This window comes from Trematomus bernacchii, unplaced genomic scaffold (assembly GCF_902827165.1).
Source record: "Trematomus bernacchii unplaced genomic scaffold, fTreBer1.1, whole genome shotgun sequence".
Classification (NCBI taxonomy): domain Eukaryota; kingdom Metazoa; phylum Chordata; class Actinopteri; order Perciformes; family Nototheniidae; genus Trematomus; species Trematomus bernacchii.
This window is the reverse complement of record NW_022988050.1, coordinates 7079165-7099055: the sequence shown is the minus strand read 5'-3', so window position 1 is coordinate 7099055 and position 19891 is coordinate 7079165. Positions and strand designations below refer to the sequence as shown.

The 19891-nt window shown below is 38.8% G+C and overlaps 2 protein-coding genes across 5 annotated transcripts; both read right to left on the bottom strand.

Moving 5' to 3' along the window:
- Positions 1-377: 377 nt before the first annotated feature.
- On the bottom strand, positions 378-7721 carry LOC117473815 (gap junction gamma-1 protein-like). 4 transcript variants are annotated; one of them, XM_034119710.1, is made up of 3 exons: positions 7316-7721; positions 6490-6556; positions 378-2527 (listed from the first exon to the last, which is right to left on the bottom strand). In XM_034119710.1, exon 3 carries the CDS (start codon positions 2473-2475, stop codon positions 1123-1125), a length of 1353 nt encoding a protein of 450 aa, XP_033975601.1. In that variant the 5' UTR covers positions 2476-2527; positions 6490-6556; positions 7316-7721; the 3' UTR covers positions 378-1122. The 4 variants fall into 4 exon arrangements, with proteins under 4 accessions (XP_033975601.1, XP_033975602.1, XP_033975600.1 ...); XM_034119711.1 differs by having other exon boundaries at positions 7394-7721; XM_034119709.1 differs by having other exon boundaries at positions 7426-7721.
- A 5261-nt stretch (positions 7722-12982) lies between these two features.
- On the bottom strand, positions 12983-19001 carry LOC117473323 (probable phosphatase phospho1). Its single transcript, XM_034118868.1, has 2 exons — positions 18899-19001; positions 12983-16366 (listed from the first exon to the last, which is right to left on the bottom strand). The coding sequence occupies exon 2, from the start codon at positions 16328-16330 to the stop codon at positions 15551-15553; it is 780 nt and encodes a 259-aa protein (XP_033974759.1). The 5' UTR covers positions 16331-16366; positions 18899-19001; the 3' UTR covers positions 12983-15550.
- Between the last annotated feature and the right edge of the window lie 890 nt (positions 19002-19891).

Sequence of the window (19891 nt, the reverse complement as noted above, 5' to 3'; positions counted from 1 at the left end):
AAAGGTGAAAACTCACCGTTTTATTTCTTATTATTTAAAAAACTTGTTTTGGGAATAATTCAATGTAGCCAATCAAGGGGCAAGGGTTTTCCTAATTTTAAACTTGAATATCAGAGCGATGGTCATTTATGAGTGGGAATTATTTGTTATCCCTTACTGCCCAGCAGATGGCAATGTGTCCGTAAATATAGAAATCTAAACCTACATTGGGAATTAAAATCGTTATAGATTGAACTGTAAACCAACAGTTTTACATGAATTAGGTGTATCTATTGTGAGTGGAAAATGAGGACTATAATGTGATAAATTAAACTTAAACATTATATATATTATATGGTCATAACACCAACTCTGTTAAATACAAAACAAAGACAAGCTGAAAAAAAACTATTCTTTATTCAAACCATGCACTTTTTTACCATAAAAATATATTTTCACAAAACACTGGCACAGTGCAAAGGACTATCCTTAATGACATTTCAATTTGAAAATCTGCAAATTAAGGTAATTATTAATGACAGCGAATTCATTATACCAGGCCGGAGAAAAAGAACAACAAGCCAGATACACTGGTTATGGTTTGTTATGTTAATTAAACACTAATGATGCAGAAAACCTTTAAAGCATAAACCTGAAACAAACCAAAAAACAGCTTGGCACTAAGACAATGACAACAGTTTGAACAGTTAGATCATTAAACTTTGCCCAACATTTCCATTGAATGATACATTTCAAAACCTTTTAAAACGTTACTGAACTTAATTTGGCTCTTCAAAGAATACATGGAAATACTGTAAAATGATTAAATGAAAACATACTCTCTTGTTTATCTTCATGGCTCGGAAAACAATTAATCAAAACGTGCATATAATATTGCATACTCAGAAAAAAAAAATACTTTTTAAAGTGTAACCTGGATGGTAATAAAAAAAGACTCACATAGACAGTAGGACTGTTTTCAGTCCATAGTGATGAGGACATTTTGTGTTTAACTAAGGCACCTTAGGTTACAGCATGGCAGCCTCTGCATTTTCACAGGGAATTAAAGAAAGCACCAACATCTTCCTGCATCAGGATTTGCATTTTTAAGAATAACGAAAACACAAATCTGTAGTGTGAATTTCAGATCCACTCAGAGCCCTTTATGACTCCATATTTGCTGCTACTGCTGGTGCTGCTGCCTCCGGCCCCGTTTGACTTGCTTGCGGTGTGTTTGGAGGCCTGTCTGTGTTTCCGCTCACGGTGAGGCTTGCTGTGGTTGTTAGTGTGGCTCTGTGGCTGGCTGTAGGCCTCCAGCTGGTTCTGAGGCTGATGGATGTCCTTAAGAACTCTGGAAGCATCTCCCATCCCTCCTCTGCACAGGTTCTCTTCATTATTGGTGTACTGCTGGCGCTCCTCTTGGGCAATGTTCACGTGGTTTTGCCTGCATGTCATCTTAGCATTATTGAGATCAGTAATGGGAAGTGGCTGCCCTGTAGCTACCAGGAGAGGCTTGATGGCGATGTTGTACCCAGGCGGAGCTGATGGTGCGTTCCAAGAAAAAGGGTAGCTGCTGTAATCGTCTCCACTCAATCGTGCCTCATTAAGAGCTCCTTGTTCACGCGTAAGCCCGTACAGCTCTTCCTCTGGGAGGCGCACCCGGTGAGAGCGCACGATGTCACAGATGGTACCGACGCCCAGGTGAAGCATCTCCCAGACATTGAGTGCCAGGCAGAGCAGGGAGACTGTGTACATGATGAGGAGGAAGATAGTTTTCTCAGTGGGACGGGATACAAAGCAGTCCACTTTGTGAGGGCAGGGATCGTCAGAGCACACGTAGGAGGCGGGAACAGCAAATCCATACAGGGCATACTGTCCACACAGGAACAACACCTCCAGCACGCAGCGCGTCAAGAGCTGAAGGACATAAATACGCATCAGTCCATCCTCTTTGATACGCTGGCGGCCATCATGGCGCACCTTGACCTTTGCATTTTTATCACCACTGCCTCCTTTCGCTGCTCCATCACCGTCACTCTCAACCTCGGCCATTTCGTAGATCATCGGGTCTTCCTCTTGGTCATCCTCGGCCTCTTCGATGCCCCTGTGCTGCTTTCTGCCTGCAAGGTAGGGCTTCTTGGTCTTCCTCCGCGACAATCCACTCACTCCCCCATTTTCGCACTGCTCCTCTGCCCGGGCAATTTTGTTGACAGCGTAGCCCAGGTACATGAGGGAAGGCGTGGCCACCAGGATGATTTGGAACACCCAGAAGCGGACGTGTGAGAGTGGAGCGAAGGCGTCGTAGCAGACGTTCTCGCAGCCCGGCTGGCCCGAGTTGCAGACAAACTTGCTCTGCTCATCGTAGTAGATGGACTCCCCACCCACGGCCGTCAGCACGATGCGGAAAACTATCAGGACTGTGAGCCAGATCTTGCCCACGAATGTTGAATGGTTGTGGATTTCTTCCAGCAGGCGAGTCAGGAAACTCCAACTCATGGTAATGGAAAGGAAACTACAGAGAGAGGCAACGTACACCCCCGCTTACTTCCCTGTGGAGAGAACATCGATGATTAAACTCTGTGCCATGCAGAAAACTCTGTATGGAAAATGCACACATTAATACTGAATCATATCTAGACCATATTTTTTCTGTTTAAAGATCTACCCAGAACTAAAGAACAGTACATTTAAAATAACATGTTAATCCTTGATGCTTTTAATAGCTTTGCCCCACAGCTCATGTCTAAACATCCCCTTGGCAATAGTACACAAAGGGAAGAATAATGACTACAATGGAATGTGTAACCATAATTGCTATTGTTAACTGAACGCTCCTGATAGGCATCTTACATGAGGTTGTTAGTGCATCCAGATGTTCCATAGACTCAAAACTTGAATTTTTGCTACAAGACAACTGCTGAAATAAATACTAAAAACCTGGAGAGGAATCAGCTAAATAACTTAAAAGTATAATTAATATCAAGTACTGACTGCATCATTTGTGCAATTTAAAAATATGACCTGAATTACTATGAATATATATAAAACATTTTATGATAATAGTTTAAGCTGTTTAAAGTTCTAACTCACATATACATTGTTTTCCCCAGATACTGCAGACGAATAAAAGTAAGGTTATAATTAATGAATTGAACACAACAACAATATGAAATACTAGCTTCAAAACTGGCTCAGCTCCTTGTTTAAATATTTATTTGTGCTGTAATTAGCTAGACATGACTAGCAAAGAGTTGTATACTAGATGGCTGGCTAACAGATAGCAATGAAGCAGCACACACACACATGCCTAACAGCTCATTTAAAATAGTACATCAAGTATACTTTCCTTTCAGTTAAATTTAGATGAAATATTTGTCCTTGTCTGATCTAAACCACCTCACACTGTACCTAACCCTACAAAATCTAAGTTTTACCTGCAGACATCCATCTGCCCAAAACACAAGCAGCCAACATCTCGACAAGTTACTCATGTGAGAGGAAATCTAAAAGGGTCAGACTTCTGCGGGACAGACCATGTCTGCATGTGTGATGTGTTTAAGTTCAGAGGGTTTGTTAGAGGGTAGTTTATATTCCAACTATCAAGGCTCCTGCATGGTTGCTTATTATAACATGCTCTTGACATTAATCTACCAACAGGAGGCAGACACTGAGGCAAACAAGGTCCGCTGATAAGAAACAGCCTTACGGTTGTTGAGAGGCTGTCACTGTATGAACTGAAGTCAATGATGTTATCATGTTGTTTGGCAAGATACTTTTTTTCAGTGTTTACAATTTAAATCCAAAAGTTATTCTTCTAATTAGCTGTCCGTTTGGATCCGTCAAGGAGTTTATGTTTAGTGTTTGGTTTGTAAATTGCTTCATTTGTTTTATAAAACTTGGTACAAGTGTGAAGCATGGGTCGCCACATTTTGGAGCGGATCCATATCACGGGGTTAGTACATGGATTTATTTTTTAATTATAGAAAAAGCCTTGCACTCTCCAAGGGACCCTCTAGTTTCACAAGTTTGAAATCACTATATATTAAATAACAGAAATGTTTTAGGGCTGCTGCAACTAGTTGGCATTATTGACGTAGTAAATGCAGTAAACGTAGGCATGTTTTTTTCTATCTGTTCTCCTTGTAGCAGCTAAGTACACTCATAAAGCCATGAAGTTGCCTGCTACATTATACATTCCATATAAGAAGGGTTGAATGGCTAGATAATTGGTCATTAGTGGCAGCTCTACATTGTTATTACAGGCTGTTGGTCTGAAGAAACAAGATATTTGAATATTTTCCACAAATATCTTTAGACTCAACAACAATTTAATAAATTAAAAATATAATCAATAATGATAATAAATGTCAGTGGCCTCCCTAATATCTTCTGATAACATATTGTAAATTGTGTAAATTATTTAAAAAGTTGTTTTTCATTTTACTTTCTTTTTCTGTATTCAAAAACCCTAGAAACCCCAATTAATTCTTTGAAATGTATTTATACTCGTATATACAGGTGTATAAACAGGTCTGACATTTTTATTTATAATAGGCACACTGACTCCCTGTCGCATTAATCAGTATGACATTTGATTTGGTTTTATTTCTATTTTATACAAACAACTCCTATTAAAGCAGGTCCAGCTGCTGTTACCATGCTTTCTCATTTCTCACTTTGGAAAGAAAAAAGTCTCGACTGTCTCATTAAGAGTCACATGCGCTCTAAAACTGCACATCTGGCCGTGTTGTGTAATGTGCTATTTGGAGGCCCGGTAGCACAGTTATCAACAACACTCCAACACAAATCTTGTGGATGGCAAGAAAGCAAATGTAGGTCATAATATCAAGAATTTGAGGTCATAAGAATACAATGTTACACCAAAACCTCCAAACAGACACAGACAAATAAAATAAGATGAAAATTGATGAACAGATTTCTATGATAAACACACTCTAACCTCTCTTTTTAAAACATGCATTAAACTAGAGCCTGCTGTTAACACATTTGTTTTAACAAGAATCAATGGGAACCCCCAAATCTATCGTTAAGTTGACTAGAAAATGGCCAACAAATATATTTGAATGGCAAATGAAGTCGAATGATTTGTTGCAAAACACCTGCCTAAACTCAATATGTATCACCAGCTCAACCGCCCAAGTTGCTAGTAGCGCCACATCGAATGCCTGAAGGTGATACATTGCATTTTCCCCAGATGTCTTCCAGCACCAGACCAACAGCCTCCAGTTTCCAACAGCGGCAGTTAAAAAAACTATTTGTGGAGTTTTACTTTAAAGAGCAGCCAGCCTTGTACATGCCTATCTAAGAAGGCTTCAAGCTGTGAATGTGAAGGTTTGTGGTTTCCTTCAGCGCAGTTAATGTGATGCTCTACCCAAAATCTATCTTTTGAGTGAGAAACACTCAGTCGCTATTAACTTGAAAGGCAACTGTAAAAATGTTGTAGCTTGCTGCCAATGCATTTCTTTTTTAAAAGGTACAGTGTGTTTTTGGGGTGTTTGTTTTGTTCATTAGCGACATACCAAACACTAGAAAACTGACGGGAAAAGCGTGCATCATACACAATGTCTGTGTGTTGCCCTAGGGTTAGGGTTAAAGATGCCCCGAGACAGGACTTCCTGTCCATGAATCAAAGCGTGGCTAATTCTAAGTTTGCTACAACTCCCCCGTTGGACATTTAGTGTAGATAAAGAAAATGGAACTAAATGAAATATTTTTGTTATAACTAACAGAACTGAGAGCAATCACAATAACAAGAAGGAAATTACTCATATAAACTAATTTTCCGTCCCGACTCCCGAGAAAATGCTATGTGGATGACTTCAAGTGTAATCACCAAACTCATCTCCAATCACTGTAATGGATGCCACAGGGTTGGATGTGACTCTGAGCCATCAAACCACATGTCAAACCACACAAGGAAGTTGTGTATGTATTCACAACAGAACTTGATCAAGACACAAGCCTCTGGCGTAACCAGCTCATTTCTGATGTAGAAAGAGCCGATGCAAACTACGCTAGCTTCCATAGATCTATGATCAAGTTCAAAGGAACCAGTATTACAACAAGAACAGGGGAACTATTGCCTTGTACAAAGGCATATTTGGTTATTTTGCTCTGTGCTCAGGTCATGAATGAAAATACTATTTTCAGAGAGAAGCATACTTCACCACCTTTTGCTATGGAACTAACACATTATGTTCTATGTATTTGGGGATTCCTCTTAAAAATAAGCCTTTAGTTTTTAGGTATCTTTGATTTGAAATATCATAGACAACCAGAGGTTTTTAGTGTTTATCTTAACCAAGTCATTTACTACTATCCCTTATTTTTACAACAACCAGCACTAGTACTGCTACTTCTCAACTTCTTAACTACTCAAACTAATACAAAACCTAAATATGATTTAAATATTTGTGATTAAAGCACAGGGTGTAATGAAATGTATTCATCCTTCTTAATATTTTTGCATACGGCCATAAATCATGTTACCCTCTTTTTGTTTTATCCTTCCTGTCCTCTTAAGCCAGAATTCAGAGATATGTCAAACCCCATGTACCTGCAAAGTAAAAAGACGTAACAAATACACAGGTGTTATTTATGAAAGTAGTTTTGTTAGTTGACATGGCAATATCCAATGGTTAATGTATTTCAATATCTCTGTTGGAAAAGCTTTTACTTCAGTTGAAAATCTAAAATGCATTTCATGTTTTTTTTTATGGTCCTCTGATTACTTACTTTGTGCTTTTTAATACATTGATGAAAAGTTAATAATCTGTGAAGATTGCACAGATTTTTCAGTAGAGATTACAGGACATTGTGATGGTGTTTTTTTAAACTTTTCTTACGACATGCAATTGTCTTAACAACTAGGTTAATAGCATAAATAGCATTTCAATGTATAGTCACTGAAAATAAAAGTTATCTGCACTCCTTACACCAAATCAAATTCACAACTGGAAGTCCTATGACGTATTTTTAAGGCAAGCAACGTTAGGCTAACGGTAAGGAACGACCCTGGAAACATTTGCAGAGGGTCGTTTTTTTGTTATGACTTTAATAACTAAAATAGGTTGTATTTGCTTATTAGTGACTATAGATGATTATCAGGTACGTTGGTCATGTAACAGTAACTTAAATAGCTTGTGAAACACAATAGACAAAGTTAATCTTACGTTGTCGAACCTACTAAACATTATGACGTTAACAGTTAACATAACGTTAATTAACTAGCTAAATCAGCTAACATAGCATGGTTGTTTTTATTCAAAAAATGCATCCTGACCTGGCAAATCTCATCGCATTTCTAGTGCCTTACCTTTGTCCTATCGTCGTTCTAGTAAGTTCTCCTCAAACACACTTTTAGAGGTAATAGGAGACCGACATAGTGTCCTACCTGGTGTGTGTGAATCCACCCAGCATCCTCACCTTGTCACACGCACATTTGGCGCCGCTGCCCTCCGTCAGAGAGCTGCTCCCACTTCACAAATCAACCGGAAAGAAACGGTACTTCTGTGCAGGGGAAATAAAATCTTCATAGCCGAATTTCAGCAAAAACTACGACATAGACGTTTTGTCGTGAAAATGTACTGAAAGTTTTGAGAGAGTGAAGTTTTTACTAATTCAAGCATTAAATTGACTTTATAAGACGGAGACTTCACTGGGCTGGGAGGAAGCTTGATTGTGTGAGAAAAGAGGAAGACAAATGGGCTGGAGCAAGGCAAGGAGGGGATGTGTGTGTGTGTGTGTGTGTGTGTGTGTGTGTGTGTGTGTGTGTGTGTGTGTGAGAGAGAGAGAGAGAGAGAGAGAGAGAGAGAGAGAGAGAGAGAGAGAGAGAGAGAGAGAGAGAGAGAGAGAGAGAGAGAGAGAGAGAGAGAGAGAGAGAGAGAGAGAGAGAATCACAAGGCATTTTTCATTATGGAATTTTGTTGAGATAAACTACATTCTCCATTTGCAAATGCATACATTTCTGGCTACATTACTGCAATGACACAAAGGGAATTCAAATTATAGTTTTTTAAGAACTGCCATGTACGAAACATGCAAACTTTAACCTAATTTCAATGGCACTAGTTCCTTACTGGATCATTGAATATGCCTCACATTTTACACCTGCAGTTGAATGCTGAAGAAGTCTCCATTGTGCAGGAAATACCAGTTCTCCCACTATGTAAAAACATTGCACAGTCTATTATTCTTTAGCCACATATTTCCGGAGGTTATGACCTTTTGCCTTCATCATCTTCATCTATCTGTCATCATTGACAAGTGGAAGATTATCTTGTGACAAATTAGGACTTTGTCGTCCACTCACCATGAAGCAAAGAGGTGAAATATGTTGTAAAACATAATGATAACAATCATATTTTTTAAAGTTTAATTGCAGGGCATCTGGTTTCCTCCAGTTCCTTCTAGATATGGCTTCACAGACCGTAGAGGGACTCAGTGCTTTATGAAAAGGGCACAGACCAGAGATTTCAGACAACACATATATTTACCACATTGTTGTCCTCAGACGCAGCCTGAGGCTGAACAGACACAGACAGTTTGTTTCATCTTCTTCCATCAGGCTTTGGATAGAAATCATTAGCTTTTATCCCTTCTGCTATCAATTCCTCAACAAGCTTTAAGTGGCTCGCCATGAATTTCACACATAAAGGTCAGTTTACTCACCACGGACAACACCACTCACAGCTGTATAATGTCATCTGTAGATCGGCTGGGAGCCCAACAAATAACCCAGATGATATGAACAATCTTTACAGGATTAAAATGATGCTATACAGTTGCATTGTGGGAATCATGGTATATTTTTTAACCATACTACTGACCTTATGGGTGTCAGCAAAAGAGAAGGTCTGAAGTATAAATGAATATCAGTTCAGGGAAAATATAAATGTATCGTTATATTATCTGTTATGATAATCTTTTTAATGTGATCTCTGTGGTGGATTAAGTGGTGTGTCATGCTATAAGACCCCCTCGTAAATGTGGAAAAATTTTTGGTTGACTGTGGGAACCCCCTTCACAGCTGTGACTGTGACACAGGAAATGGAAAAAAAGGTCAAAGTCAGGAAGTCTTGACTTTTGCTAATTCAGATTCTATTTCTGTCTCACAGAAGTACCTTAACTTTATGTTAGTGGGAAACTACATTTAGTACACCTTTAATAACAACATGGAATACTTTTGCCCAAATTATTTGTTTCCTCTGCATTGCCCCACAAGATAAATGATTATATCCATCAAAGCATGGCCTTTGTTCCGTTCCCCTCGATCGCTGCAGCTGCAGCAGATAACTCACGGATACAAAAAAGCTCTTCCCAATGCAGGGAGGTTTATTTTATGATATTTAACCTGCTCAAGGACAATTCAAGCATTGTTCCTTTTGTGGCTGATGACCTACAAGTGAAAGAATCTTAGTTTTATCTCCACCCTCCATCTCAAGGAGGATGAGAAACGTCAGCTCACCCACACTTACTTCTTCCTTCTAACTCCTTATGTAGCCAACCAGCTTTTTTTCTGTCATGCAGGGCCCCTTTTCAAAGATATTAGCTTGACTTTTGGCTGGCATTGTATTCTTAAACTATCAGCGGAAGAATCACACACAGGGAAGTAAAACAACCCTAATCAGTCTGATAGCGTTTTGGCATAGGAAGTCCACATCCTAATTTAAAGCGACCTCTTACAAGGCCCAAGTCCCTTAATGGAGTTATCTTTCACCTCAGAAGGAGTAATTGAATGGAGAAAAATCTATGAGAGTATCAATAAAAGCAATCATCGGACAGCACTGCCAATTTAAAAGCATTTTAACAGACAAGGGTCTTCTGTTATTGGCATAGACTGGTTATTGGTGGGGGGAAGGGCTGTATCAGCTGGTTTGTGGATATTGACGGTGAGGTACAACAAGAGTCATTGACGAATTCAAGATCTTCAAATACGATTTGTCATCATTTTCAGCGGATTGATGTTAATTGGGTTTTCTATGCATTCACTTTCCTCTGGAGGTCATTGGAAATTGGGTTGGGCAGCAATTTATCTTTAGCCTATTAAGTCATAATAGACACAGCATATACTCTTTCCCTAACAATGTCAGCGTGTATATGACCCAAATTGAAAGATAAATTCTTTGAGGATCTATTGAGCTGAGAGTTGCAAAAGCCCAGCGCTAACAGGCTAAATCATATTGGAAGAAGAAGTCAATACAAAGAAAGTGAAGTTCAGTGTGGGCTACAAGTGCATTGTACAGTCAGCTTTTTGCTGGTGACGTTATCAATTGAAGCCCTGGACTGACAACAGAAAATATGATGGGAGACAACAACAATGACATGGATTCACCCGAGGGAGAGAGTGACAGATTAAATCAGTAAGAAGGAATCAGATGTGGAGAGAGAGAACAATGTGAGATTAGATGCAAAGATGACACATGGCATGTCTTCATCTGATCTGACAGAAGTCAAACTAGAGGAAGACTGGGGTAACTGGGGGAAGGGCTTACATTGGGGATAAGTTCAGGGACAAAAAAAAGACTGAATTCTTTACAAGTAAAATAGCTGAATCAGCAGATTACTTGGCTGACTCCAGCAGCACGTCAAACTCACACAAACACCTCGTGTCAACTCCGTCACCATGGCCTCCAGACTGAAGGAAGCCTGTTGTTGTCAAATAGTTTTCTCATTAACCAATAGCAACACAACTCAATGTTACTGTGAGCTTGGTGTGTTGTATGAACTGATATATCTGTTACTGCACAGCACAGCAGCAGCTTTGATAGAGAAATGTTCACTTGGCGCCATCTTCTGGTCAACATTTTTTATTTTCTGCACATACTGAAAACCAGTGTTAGGCAATCTTTGGCTTACCCCTTCAAAGGGGTAGGGGCAGTTCACAGTTTTTAAGAAGCCTGAGAATCTATATGTTTAAGATTGACCTTTTGTGTTCTTGATTGGATTAAATTGCAGCGCTGAATTGTTTTAATTTTGAATCTCAGATTTTTGTTATTTAAAAAAAAACATGTTAAAGCATCAATACGATGAATTAAAGGCTTATTGTCATTTGTAAAATAAACTGTTGCCTATGAGTTTTATCCCTCAACTTGCTCTCGTTTTTTTTTTTTAAAGTTGGTAAAATTATTGTTTTTTTTATCTCTATCTTACACTCATATGCTCTATTCATAAACTTTTCTGTCAAAACCTGGAGCCTACATTACCCACAATCCAACTCAACTTCCAACAGTTCTGTCAGATTTATTATGCTAATAGCGGTACAGGCATCTAGCAAAGATAAGGAGCGTAACTTTGTTTTAGTTCAACCCTCACAGATTTGTTTTGTTTCAAACTTTTAGTCTTCAGCCACAATCAACGCTGACTCGAGTGACGTCACTTTAGGCTATTTTTCTGATTTGGGGTTGCGGCCTTTAGAATCACCAAAGGCGTTGTTGTTTTTTCTATGCAGTAGTAATCTGGAAACAGACTATGATGTTTAAAAACAAAATAGTTCCCCTTTAATGTCCCATGAAGGTCACTATGTCCTGGCAATGCTGGTGGCACGTGTTTACTCATCTCATTTCTAATGTCTTCTCTTATCACCACAGCTCAGTGTCTCAGTCTGTCTTTCCTCTCCTCTTCCACACTGCTGACTCTCTTTCAGTGACACCACACCCTCCACTCTTCTGTCTGCACTCTCCTCTAATCCTGCCCTTCTGTCTTCACTTTGTCCTTTGGCTGTCTGAAGTCCTGCAAGTTGAGAAAGCGGATTGGATGACTCTTCTCACTTGGAGTCTCTTCTGTCCTCCCTTCTGCCTCTGCTGCTAAATCAACATGTCAAATACTTGGAGAGGGCAGATTACGTCACGTGAGGCTTCCTCTCCTTGTCCCTTCTCTCTAAATCACCCCCCCATCCTCTTATCACTTCTTCGGCAACGGCTTGACATTGTCTCTCCCAAAACATTAGCATAAAACCATCAGCAAATGTCTGTTTGTTCTCTAGTAATATTATCAGCCCAAACTGGTTAGGAATTTATTTCAGAATATAATGGGCTCTCTACAGTGGCGTAACTATCGACGGTGCAGCCGTTGCCATTGGGGTTCCAATGGCATTGACCGGTTCACGCAGTCTTCAAAGTAACCAAGCAACCCAAAACAATATTTGCACCGGGGCCAATCACAACCTTGTTACGCCACTGGCTTTCTAACAACACAATGCTATGTTGAGTTCTAAACTTTATTAGTGCTCTTTGAAACAAATGCTGACAAAACAATCTTGAGTCTAACTATATCGGATCTTTGGAAGATTTCACATGATTTGCTCGATAAGAAATAACTAATTGATTAATCATGAAGGCTATTTAAAAAAGATTGTTTCTAATGACTTTTTCCCATCAACGGTCCAAATAAATTAAGCTTATGATGACATAAACAGAGAAAAGCAGAACATATTTATAACTGAGAATAATAACTACAGGTGTTGGGGGATATTTTGCTATTTTCTTGAGTATTTTTTATACATCATAAAAATACTATATATTGAAAGTTTTCATTAATTTATATACTATACATTTATTTTAATAAAGTAACTTGCTGGTGTAGAATATCATTATATAATCAAGCCCTAGGTATCAGTACTGAGTGACGGAGAGAGCAAAGGTACTGAGCATGAGTCTCTGTCACCTTATCCCTACTGTATGCTGTCCTTGTAGCTGCCTGACACGACACATGTGTGGTCTTTTGTCTCAGGTAGTGAGTAACTTCAATCCGTCTTACTCAAAAATATGTAAAAAGGACATTTCTGTGAAAACCTGCATGGCGATCTAAACTGATCAAGAGCTCCAGGATAATTACCAAATGGACATTGAAGTGAGATTGTTTTGTCATTATAATACTACAAAAGCAGCTGATTATATCATGATGAGTTGTACTGACCCTAAAGAGGAAACTAGTAGTTAAAATGTGCGGCTGTAAAACACACAACTGAAACAGATTCATCAGATAATGGCTTTATATTCCTGTTACACTGATGCATTACACACATACATTGATTTTTGATTAGAAACACACACGAGGTACAGCAAATCAAAAATGAAGGAACAAAGTTTTAGCTTAGCTGAGTACTAACAACACATACTTTTATTTGGTTATTGTGAAGCTATAATGCCATTTTAAAGTTGAATTAAAAAACTCTAGTTTGGTGATCTGGTGTCAATTCACATCCCTGAAATGTCAAGTTCTTCATGATTAACCTAAAAGTTATTTATTCCGTATCAAGTACAGCATTTTATTATTGCACATGGAAGTGTTACAGCTACACAGGCAGTTAAATACAATACCATCTGTTACAGTACTTTTATCGCAAAAGGAGTAAATCTCACAGAACTCTAGTGTCCCAATCACAAAGCATTAATGATTATGTTTGATCTCACAGAGTTTAAGGATCACACTGTGAATGCATTGATTACTTCTCATAAACATCGGTTTCTATCATACATTAAAATGTTGTTCTCAGAGCAGCAAATACATATATTTCTCCAAACATTTCTTATTATGTTTGCTTGTTAATACTTTCTTCTTTACTCCCTGAGAAACTAAAATACTGAAAAGGAACATTTCCAGCACTTTTACAGCATAAAGTTGCTTTTTATGGCTAGAAAATGTTCATCTACTATTAGGCTTATAATATATATACTTATATCTTTGACTGCTTTTCATCAGCACCCAACCTTTCTTTTTGTGAACTGCAATGGTTTGTTCAGTGTATGGATATGGTTGAAAAATGCAAACATAGGCGGAATTATTCATACTACGTCTGGCCTTAAGTTACCAAACATGACCTAATGTGAGTGATTGTTAACTTGTGTGTACTGTATACTAACATGAAAACCATAAACAGGCGGCAAAAATCAACAAACACACGGGATACATGCCCTGTGGATGGAAAAACTAATTGGGAAAGACAAAATATTTCACTATTTCCTTCATATTAACAAAATATGAATGCCTCTTGTTAACCGCCTAAATGTATGTGCTTCTTGAAAATATATTGTCCAGCTCCTGTTATGGATTTAGTGAGGCAGCATGAGGTTAGCTTGCAAACATACTAAATAAGTACATAATCACTCACTCAAAACACTATAGTTGACTGGGAATTCATTCAAACCTAAAGAAGGCTTTTAGAGACTATGAATCCTACTCAAACTAAACAAATAGCTTTTAATAATACTAACATTTACTAGTAGTTTTGTATATGGTACACGTACAGTGAGTGCTAGCTAATAATTACACAAATACAATTCAAAGTCGTCAATTGGTTCTTTGCATCTAGCTTTCTTACATTGTTTCAGAGTCACAGGGTTTTATGTTGGGCAAAGTGCAGGCGTATGGCTACAGCGTTCCCTTTGGATATCATGCTGGTGTAGAATATCATTATATAATCAAGCCCTAGATTAGGTATCAGTACTGAGTGACGGAGAGCAAAGGTACTGAACATGAGTCTCTGTCACCTTATCCTAGCTGTATGCTGTCCTTGTAGCTGCCTGACACGACATGTGTGGTCTTTTGTCTCAGGTAGCGCTGCAACACCTACTTATTCTTCAATCATCAAGGTCCTTGAATGCAGTGTGACGTGTTTAAAATATAAGCCTGTCAACACAAGAGACCTCCGAGAGTGGAATAGATGTTGTTAGTTGTCACTGAAATCTCCAGGATTAGTTCAAACAAGTCAGTGATACTGGCAAATGTACCCTAAGTTATACATTCATATTTAAGGATGTTTTGAGGTTTTAAATGAGCTGACTGTATTGGACTTAACTCTCTCCAGAGTACACTAGACACGACTTTTTTTTAAAGATTGTAAGCGGTCGAAAACCAGAACTTATATGCATCATCAATACTATTTATCTCTATATTGATCAAGCCAGTTCTTTTGAATTAGATAACAGAAGGCTTTGAGACCATGCAAGCATTAAAGGAATAGTTCAACATTTTTGGTACTTTCTGTACCTCTAAAAGTCTATTATTAGTATTTTTTCTCCGGAAGTTTTTCCTTGTACGATGTGAGGGTCTAAGGACAGAGGGTGTCGTTTTCTCATACTGATATTCTGCACAAACTGTGCTGTTGTATTTGCTGTGAAGTGTCTTTACTGTAGGGTATTTTTATTATATGTACAGCACTTTGGCTCGACCAAAAATCGTTTAAAAATGTGCTATATAAATAAAACTTGATTTGATTTGTATAAGATTTGATCACCTTTGGATGTAGCCTGATGAAGTATCCCCCTGTTTTCCATTCTTAATACTAAGCTTTATACCGGCTCCTTTCACCGTATACATAGTAACTGTACAGATATCCTAGTGGTGGATTTATAAAATCTAACTCTCCATGAGAAAGGGAAATTCTGAAATATATATTTCTAATCAACTATTCTTTATACTCTTTACAGGTTGTAGCAAGTGTGGCTGGGTTAAAATCATGCATATCCTGCTTCTCACCAGGACTGGGGTTTGTGCACCTTTGCTGTTTGTGCCCCCCTAACGTACTTAAACCAACACACACTCACACACCTCATCTCTCCTCCATTATTTTCTTCAGGCAGTCCACTATGTCCTCTCCACTGACCCAGGGAACGACGTTTGCCTTGAACTTGGCCGCCTGGGCCTGCTGCCTCTCCAGAAGCAGCTTGTGCATGGGGAAGTCCCTCCTGGGGAAAGCAGTGTCCCGGGGCCCCAGAGCCAAAGAGGGACATATATCATTGGCCCCATCTCCGATATAGAACACTTTCTGGAAGGGGGCGCCTCCACGCTCCTTTTGCCGGCCTGCCAGATACTCTCGAAGGATCACCTGCTTGCACATGTTTTCAGGGCAACAGGAGCACGAGTGGGAGTGGAACGGGAGCAGCACGAGGCAGCCGGTGTCATCGAAACTTGCCGGGTTTGTGAAAATCTTCCGGAAAAGGTGACGCACGCCGGCACGCTCCAGCCACGTCTCGATGATGTACATGTTGGCGTCGGAGACCACTGCCAGCTCAAAGTCCTGCTGGTGGCTGTGCAGGTACTGGAAGAGGCTCAGGAGGCCGGGGGAGGGCTGGATCTTCTCCACTGCTGAACGGATGGAGTCCTCGGACACACCCTGCTCCGTCATGTAGACCAGGACCTTCTGCATGTGCTCGTTGTAGTGCCCCTCTCTGTAGCTGTTTCTCAGCCAGTCGGGGAGGTGTTGGCCCGGTAGAGCTCGCACCACAGCATCATCGCTGCTCTCATTGATGATGGTCTCATCAAAGTCGAACAACACCAAAAAGCGCTGTTGCTGTGGCGCTGCATGGCTCAGGTTTGGTGGAGCTGTCATCTTTGGTGGGTGGAGGAAATGTTGAGTGGTCCCTCTCTAAGAAAAATAGATGGAAAACTGTCAGTAGGTTTTTTGTAACAGATTTAAAGAAGCATTTTACAGTTTTTTTTTATTACACCCTACTGGTTTTACAGTTCGACATCACACTGTTAAATTAAACTGCAGCACCGATGCTGAGGAAACATTAAAATGTATAAAAAGTCTTAATGAGGCTATGAGCTGTAGGGGAAACACATGTTTACAAGAGGGAAGGCATGGAGCAGAGTTTGAATTAACCAACACATAAACAGGATGTTCATTATATTTAGGAAAATAAAAAATCCAAGTACTCTGTGTGCTGTGTTTATTTTCAGGAAATATCACTCTGTCTTTGTTTAAATCACTGCAATATCTGATATGAAACACCCAGACATACACTTCCTATCATGGTTATCCATTAAGACATTCTCTCATTCCTTTAGGATTGTGGAATACAACTTTATTTAAACATGCCAAATTTCAGATCAGGGCCAATTCCATATTTACATAGCGGATATATTTCGAGCACAAGGGTCTCACTGTTAAAGGCATGCGGTAACTTGAGCAAAGTGAGAGCCGTTATGTCACAGCATACCTTTACCATATATGGAACAAACAAGAATGTTGAAGACAAACCAGCAATGATGAGATAAAGAACAAAAGCTATCGCTATAGTGTTGTACAGTTATGCTACATTTGCGTATTGTGCTATCTTATACTTCTGCTTCACAGCATTTCATGACATTCAAACTATGAACATCAATCTGTGTCAATCCCAGGGGGGTGCATAAAAGACCCAACCTGTACATCTGTATGAGTTGATTAACATATGGATTACTATTGGAACAAAAAAGAGAGGAAGTTGGGTTTGCATGATAGTTAGGGTGTGACTCCTCACAGGGTCTGCCTCTCCTTACAATACAAGAAGAGATCCACAATTGTATTCATTGCCAACGACGGCTTAACTGCTAATTCATTGTTGTGAATGTGGGAACATTACACCTTTACAAGGAGTCACTAATAGTTAATCAATGGAAACTATTCTCAACACATTAGCTATACAATTAGATCAAGACACACAAAGATAATATCACAATCTAAAACGGTTTTCTTCTACATGTATTTGGTCAAAGAGATTATATAATTTACCCTATGTACTCCTGTGATGGGAAAATCGTTTTTGATTGACAAACATTAAGTGTTATATGACCAATAGATAATGTAGTTAGTTACTCAATCTAATCAAAATGATGATTACAAAAGTAACACCAAATAGGGGAGTCCTGATAAAATGTAGTTTGGCAGCTAGATTAGCTGACTAACACTAACTATTTGACCTAGTAATACCCTAAAATCACATAATTACATTTATTAAAAAGAGTTTATGAAACTACATCATTAGTTGAAATGAACAAAAAATGAAAATTGTTAAAACTGCGTAAATTGTATAATTAAGTTAACAGCTCATATATTGACAATTTAAACAACCCTTATTCCCCAAGCTTCATATCCTGTAATTATAATGCTCTCTGTTTTAGAGCAGTAATGTTATATATATATATTACATGTGTAGCTTTCAAAGACAAGACACATGATAATCCTGGTAAATAATATGTATTGTTATAAATTACACTACCTATAGGCTAGATACTATACAGTAGTTTAAAACATCAACCTCAGTACAACATTTACATTATATTTGCAAATCAGTTATCATCATGAGTTATTTGCGTATGCTGCAGAATGAGAAGGCCTACTCAGCTGTTGATGCCATAGATAACTCTGTGAACTTATCCCATTACTGGAAACAAGAAGTTGTATAAGGATGACAAAACTGATATATTTAGATGCAGTCTATTATATAAAAATGGCATACAGATTACATTAGATATATTAACATAATGCAAAAATAATTGAGAAGGAAACACCAATGCCCTGACAATCTTAAAATGTACCTTTATATCATGACATAAGAGACAGTGAACCTTGGTGTCAAACCATTTTGACTATGCAAAATAATCTAACGCTAGGTTTTATTTATTAAGCAGACCTAAATTCTGACATTTCATTTAACAATGGTATATTATTTAGACTGAATATATGTATTTAAAATAATTTGGGTTTGCAGGGCAGCTGGGCCTGATGGGACATGTTGAAATGCATGCCGTTGTTCATAACAATGTCAGCTCACTGTAATAACATGAGGCCAGCTGGTTGGTGTTGTTCAGTAATGTACTGATGTCCTGCAACCTGCGGTTTCTCTGACGCATTGTGCCAAGTGAGCGTCCTGTTCCCACACAGCAGCTACATTATTTACGGAGCACATTTAAACTCTAAGCTATCTAAATTTAACCCGGGAGCTGCTATTCCTGTAGGAGAGGTTACCGCTGAAAGTCATTGGCGCGGCTCTGCCAGGAGTCGAAAGCTGACCGCCGGCTGCATGATGTCCGAGCGCGAAAATAACACCCAAATGCAAACAGTACAATCACAAACAGGGATAAAATGACAGAATTCACAAGTGTGCATGATAAGAAAGAAATGAAGGCCTACCGGCAGTGAGCATAAGAGCTGGGATGTTCGGCTATGTGCCCGGCTCCGGCGACCGCATCCCAGTGACGCGACGGGATTCGTTAAAGGAGACTCCCACAGCAGCAGAGGGTATTCCCATTTAAAGCCACTCCGTCAAGTTAGAGTCAACACAACTTCCGGTGTGACCTTTCAAGTCAAAAGCCCAGGAGAGGCAACATTTTTTTCCAAAGTAAAAAGTAGTCATTATGCATAATGTCCTATTTTAGAAGACACGTGTAAAGAGTTTATATCATTCATTATATTTTTCAGTTTTTCCTTTTTATAAAAAAATTAAGCTGGGATACTGTGATTCAACCAACATTCCCCTGAGATAAATACCTTATTCTGATTGTACTAATGTGAATCACTATAATGTTGCAAAAGGAAAATGTCTGACATATTTCTGTGCATCACATGATTGGATAGACCTAATTCTCCTCCACTCAAAAAATGGCAATATCATATTAATAAATTAAAAACTAGGCTACCTCACAGCGTATAAGATATATGTTCTATCAACACATTAGATTGTATATGCATTAACATAAACTTCAACAATCTGAGGATTCTGGATGTTTGTTTCTACGAAATCGCTGTGAACAAGACAATTCCCTCCTCAAATTGTGTTCAAAGAACTAAATAATTTAGCTGTGGGAGAATTAACATCAGTATTTTAGACTGATAACGTGATGTGAGCCTTGATTGGCAAATCCACATTTTAAGAACAGGTCTCTGCTCTTTTAAATCCCAAAATAGTCCTCCATAACCAAAACAAGCTCATTGGAAATTCCTTGCAAGTTTCGTGGACTGAACACGAAGCTGATTGTAGAGAGGCTTGAGGTAAACTTTTGTAAGTGCATGTACAAAAATGACCTGATGAGGACACCTGCTGGTCACCATGAAAGTCTACAAATATTAGTCAACCAAATAAGAAGTGGTTCCAGGCCCAGGCTTTAGATTTTTGAAGGACAAATA

Coding starts and splice junctions, on each gene's coding strand:
- LOC117473815 (XM_034119710.1), bottom strand. CDS start 2,475: ATGAGTTGGAGTTTCCTGACTCGCCTGCTGGAAGAAATCCACAACCAT.
- LOC117473323 (XM_034118868.1), bottom strand. CDS start 16,330: ATGACAGCTCCACCAAACCTGAGCCATGCAGCGCCACAGCAACAGCGC.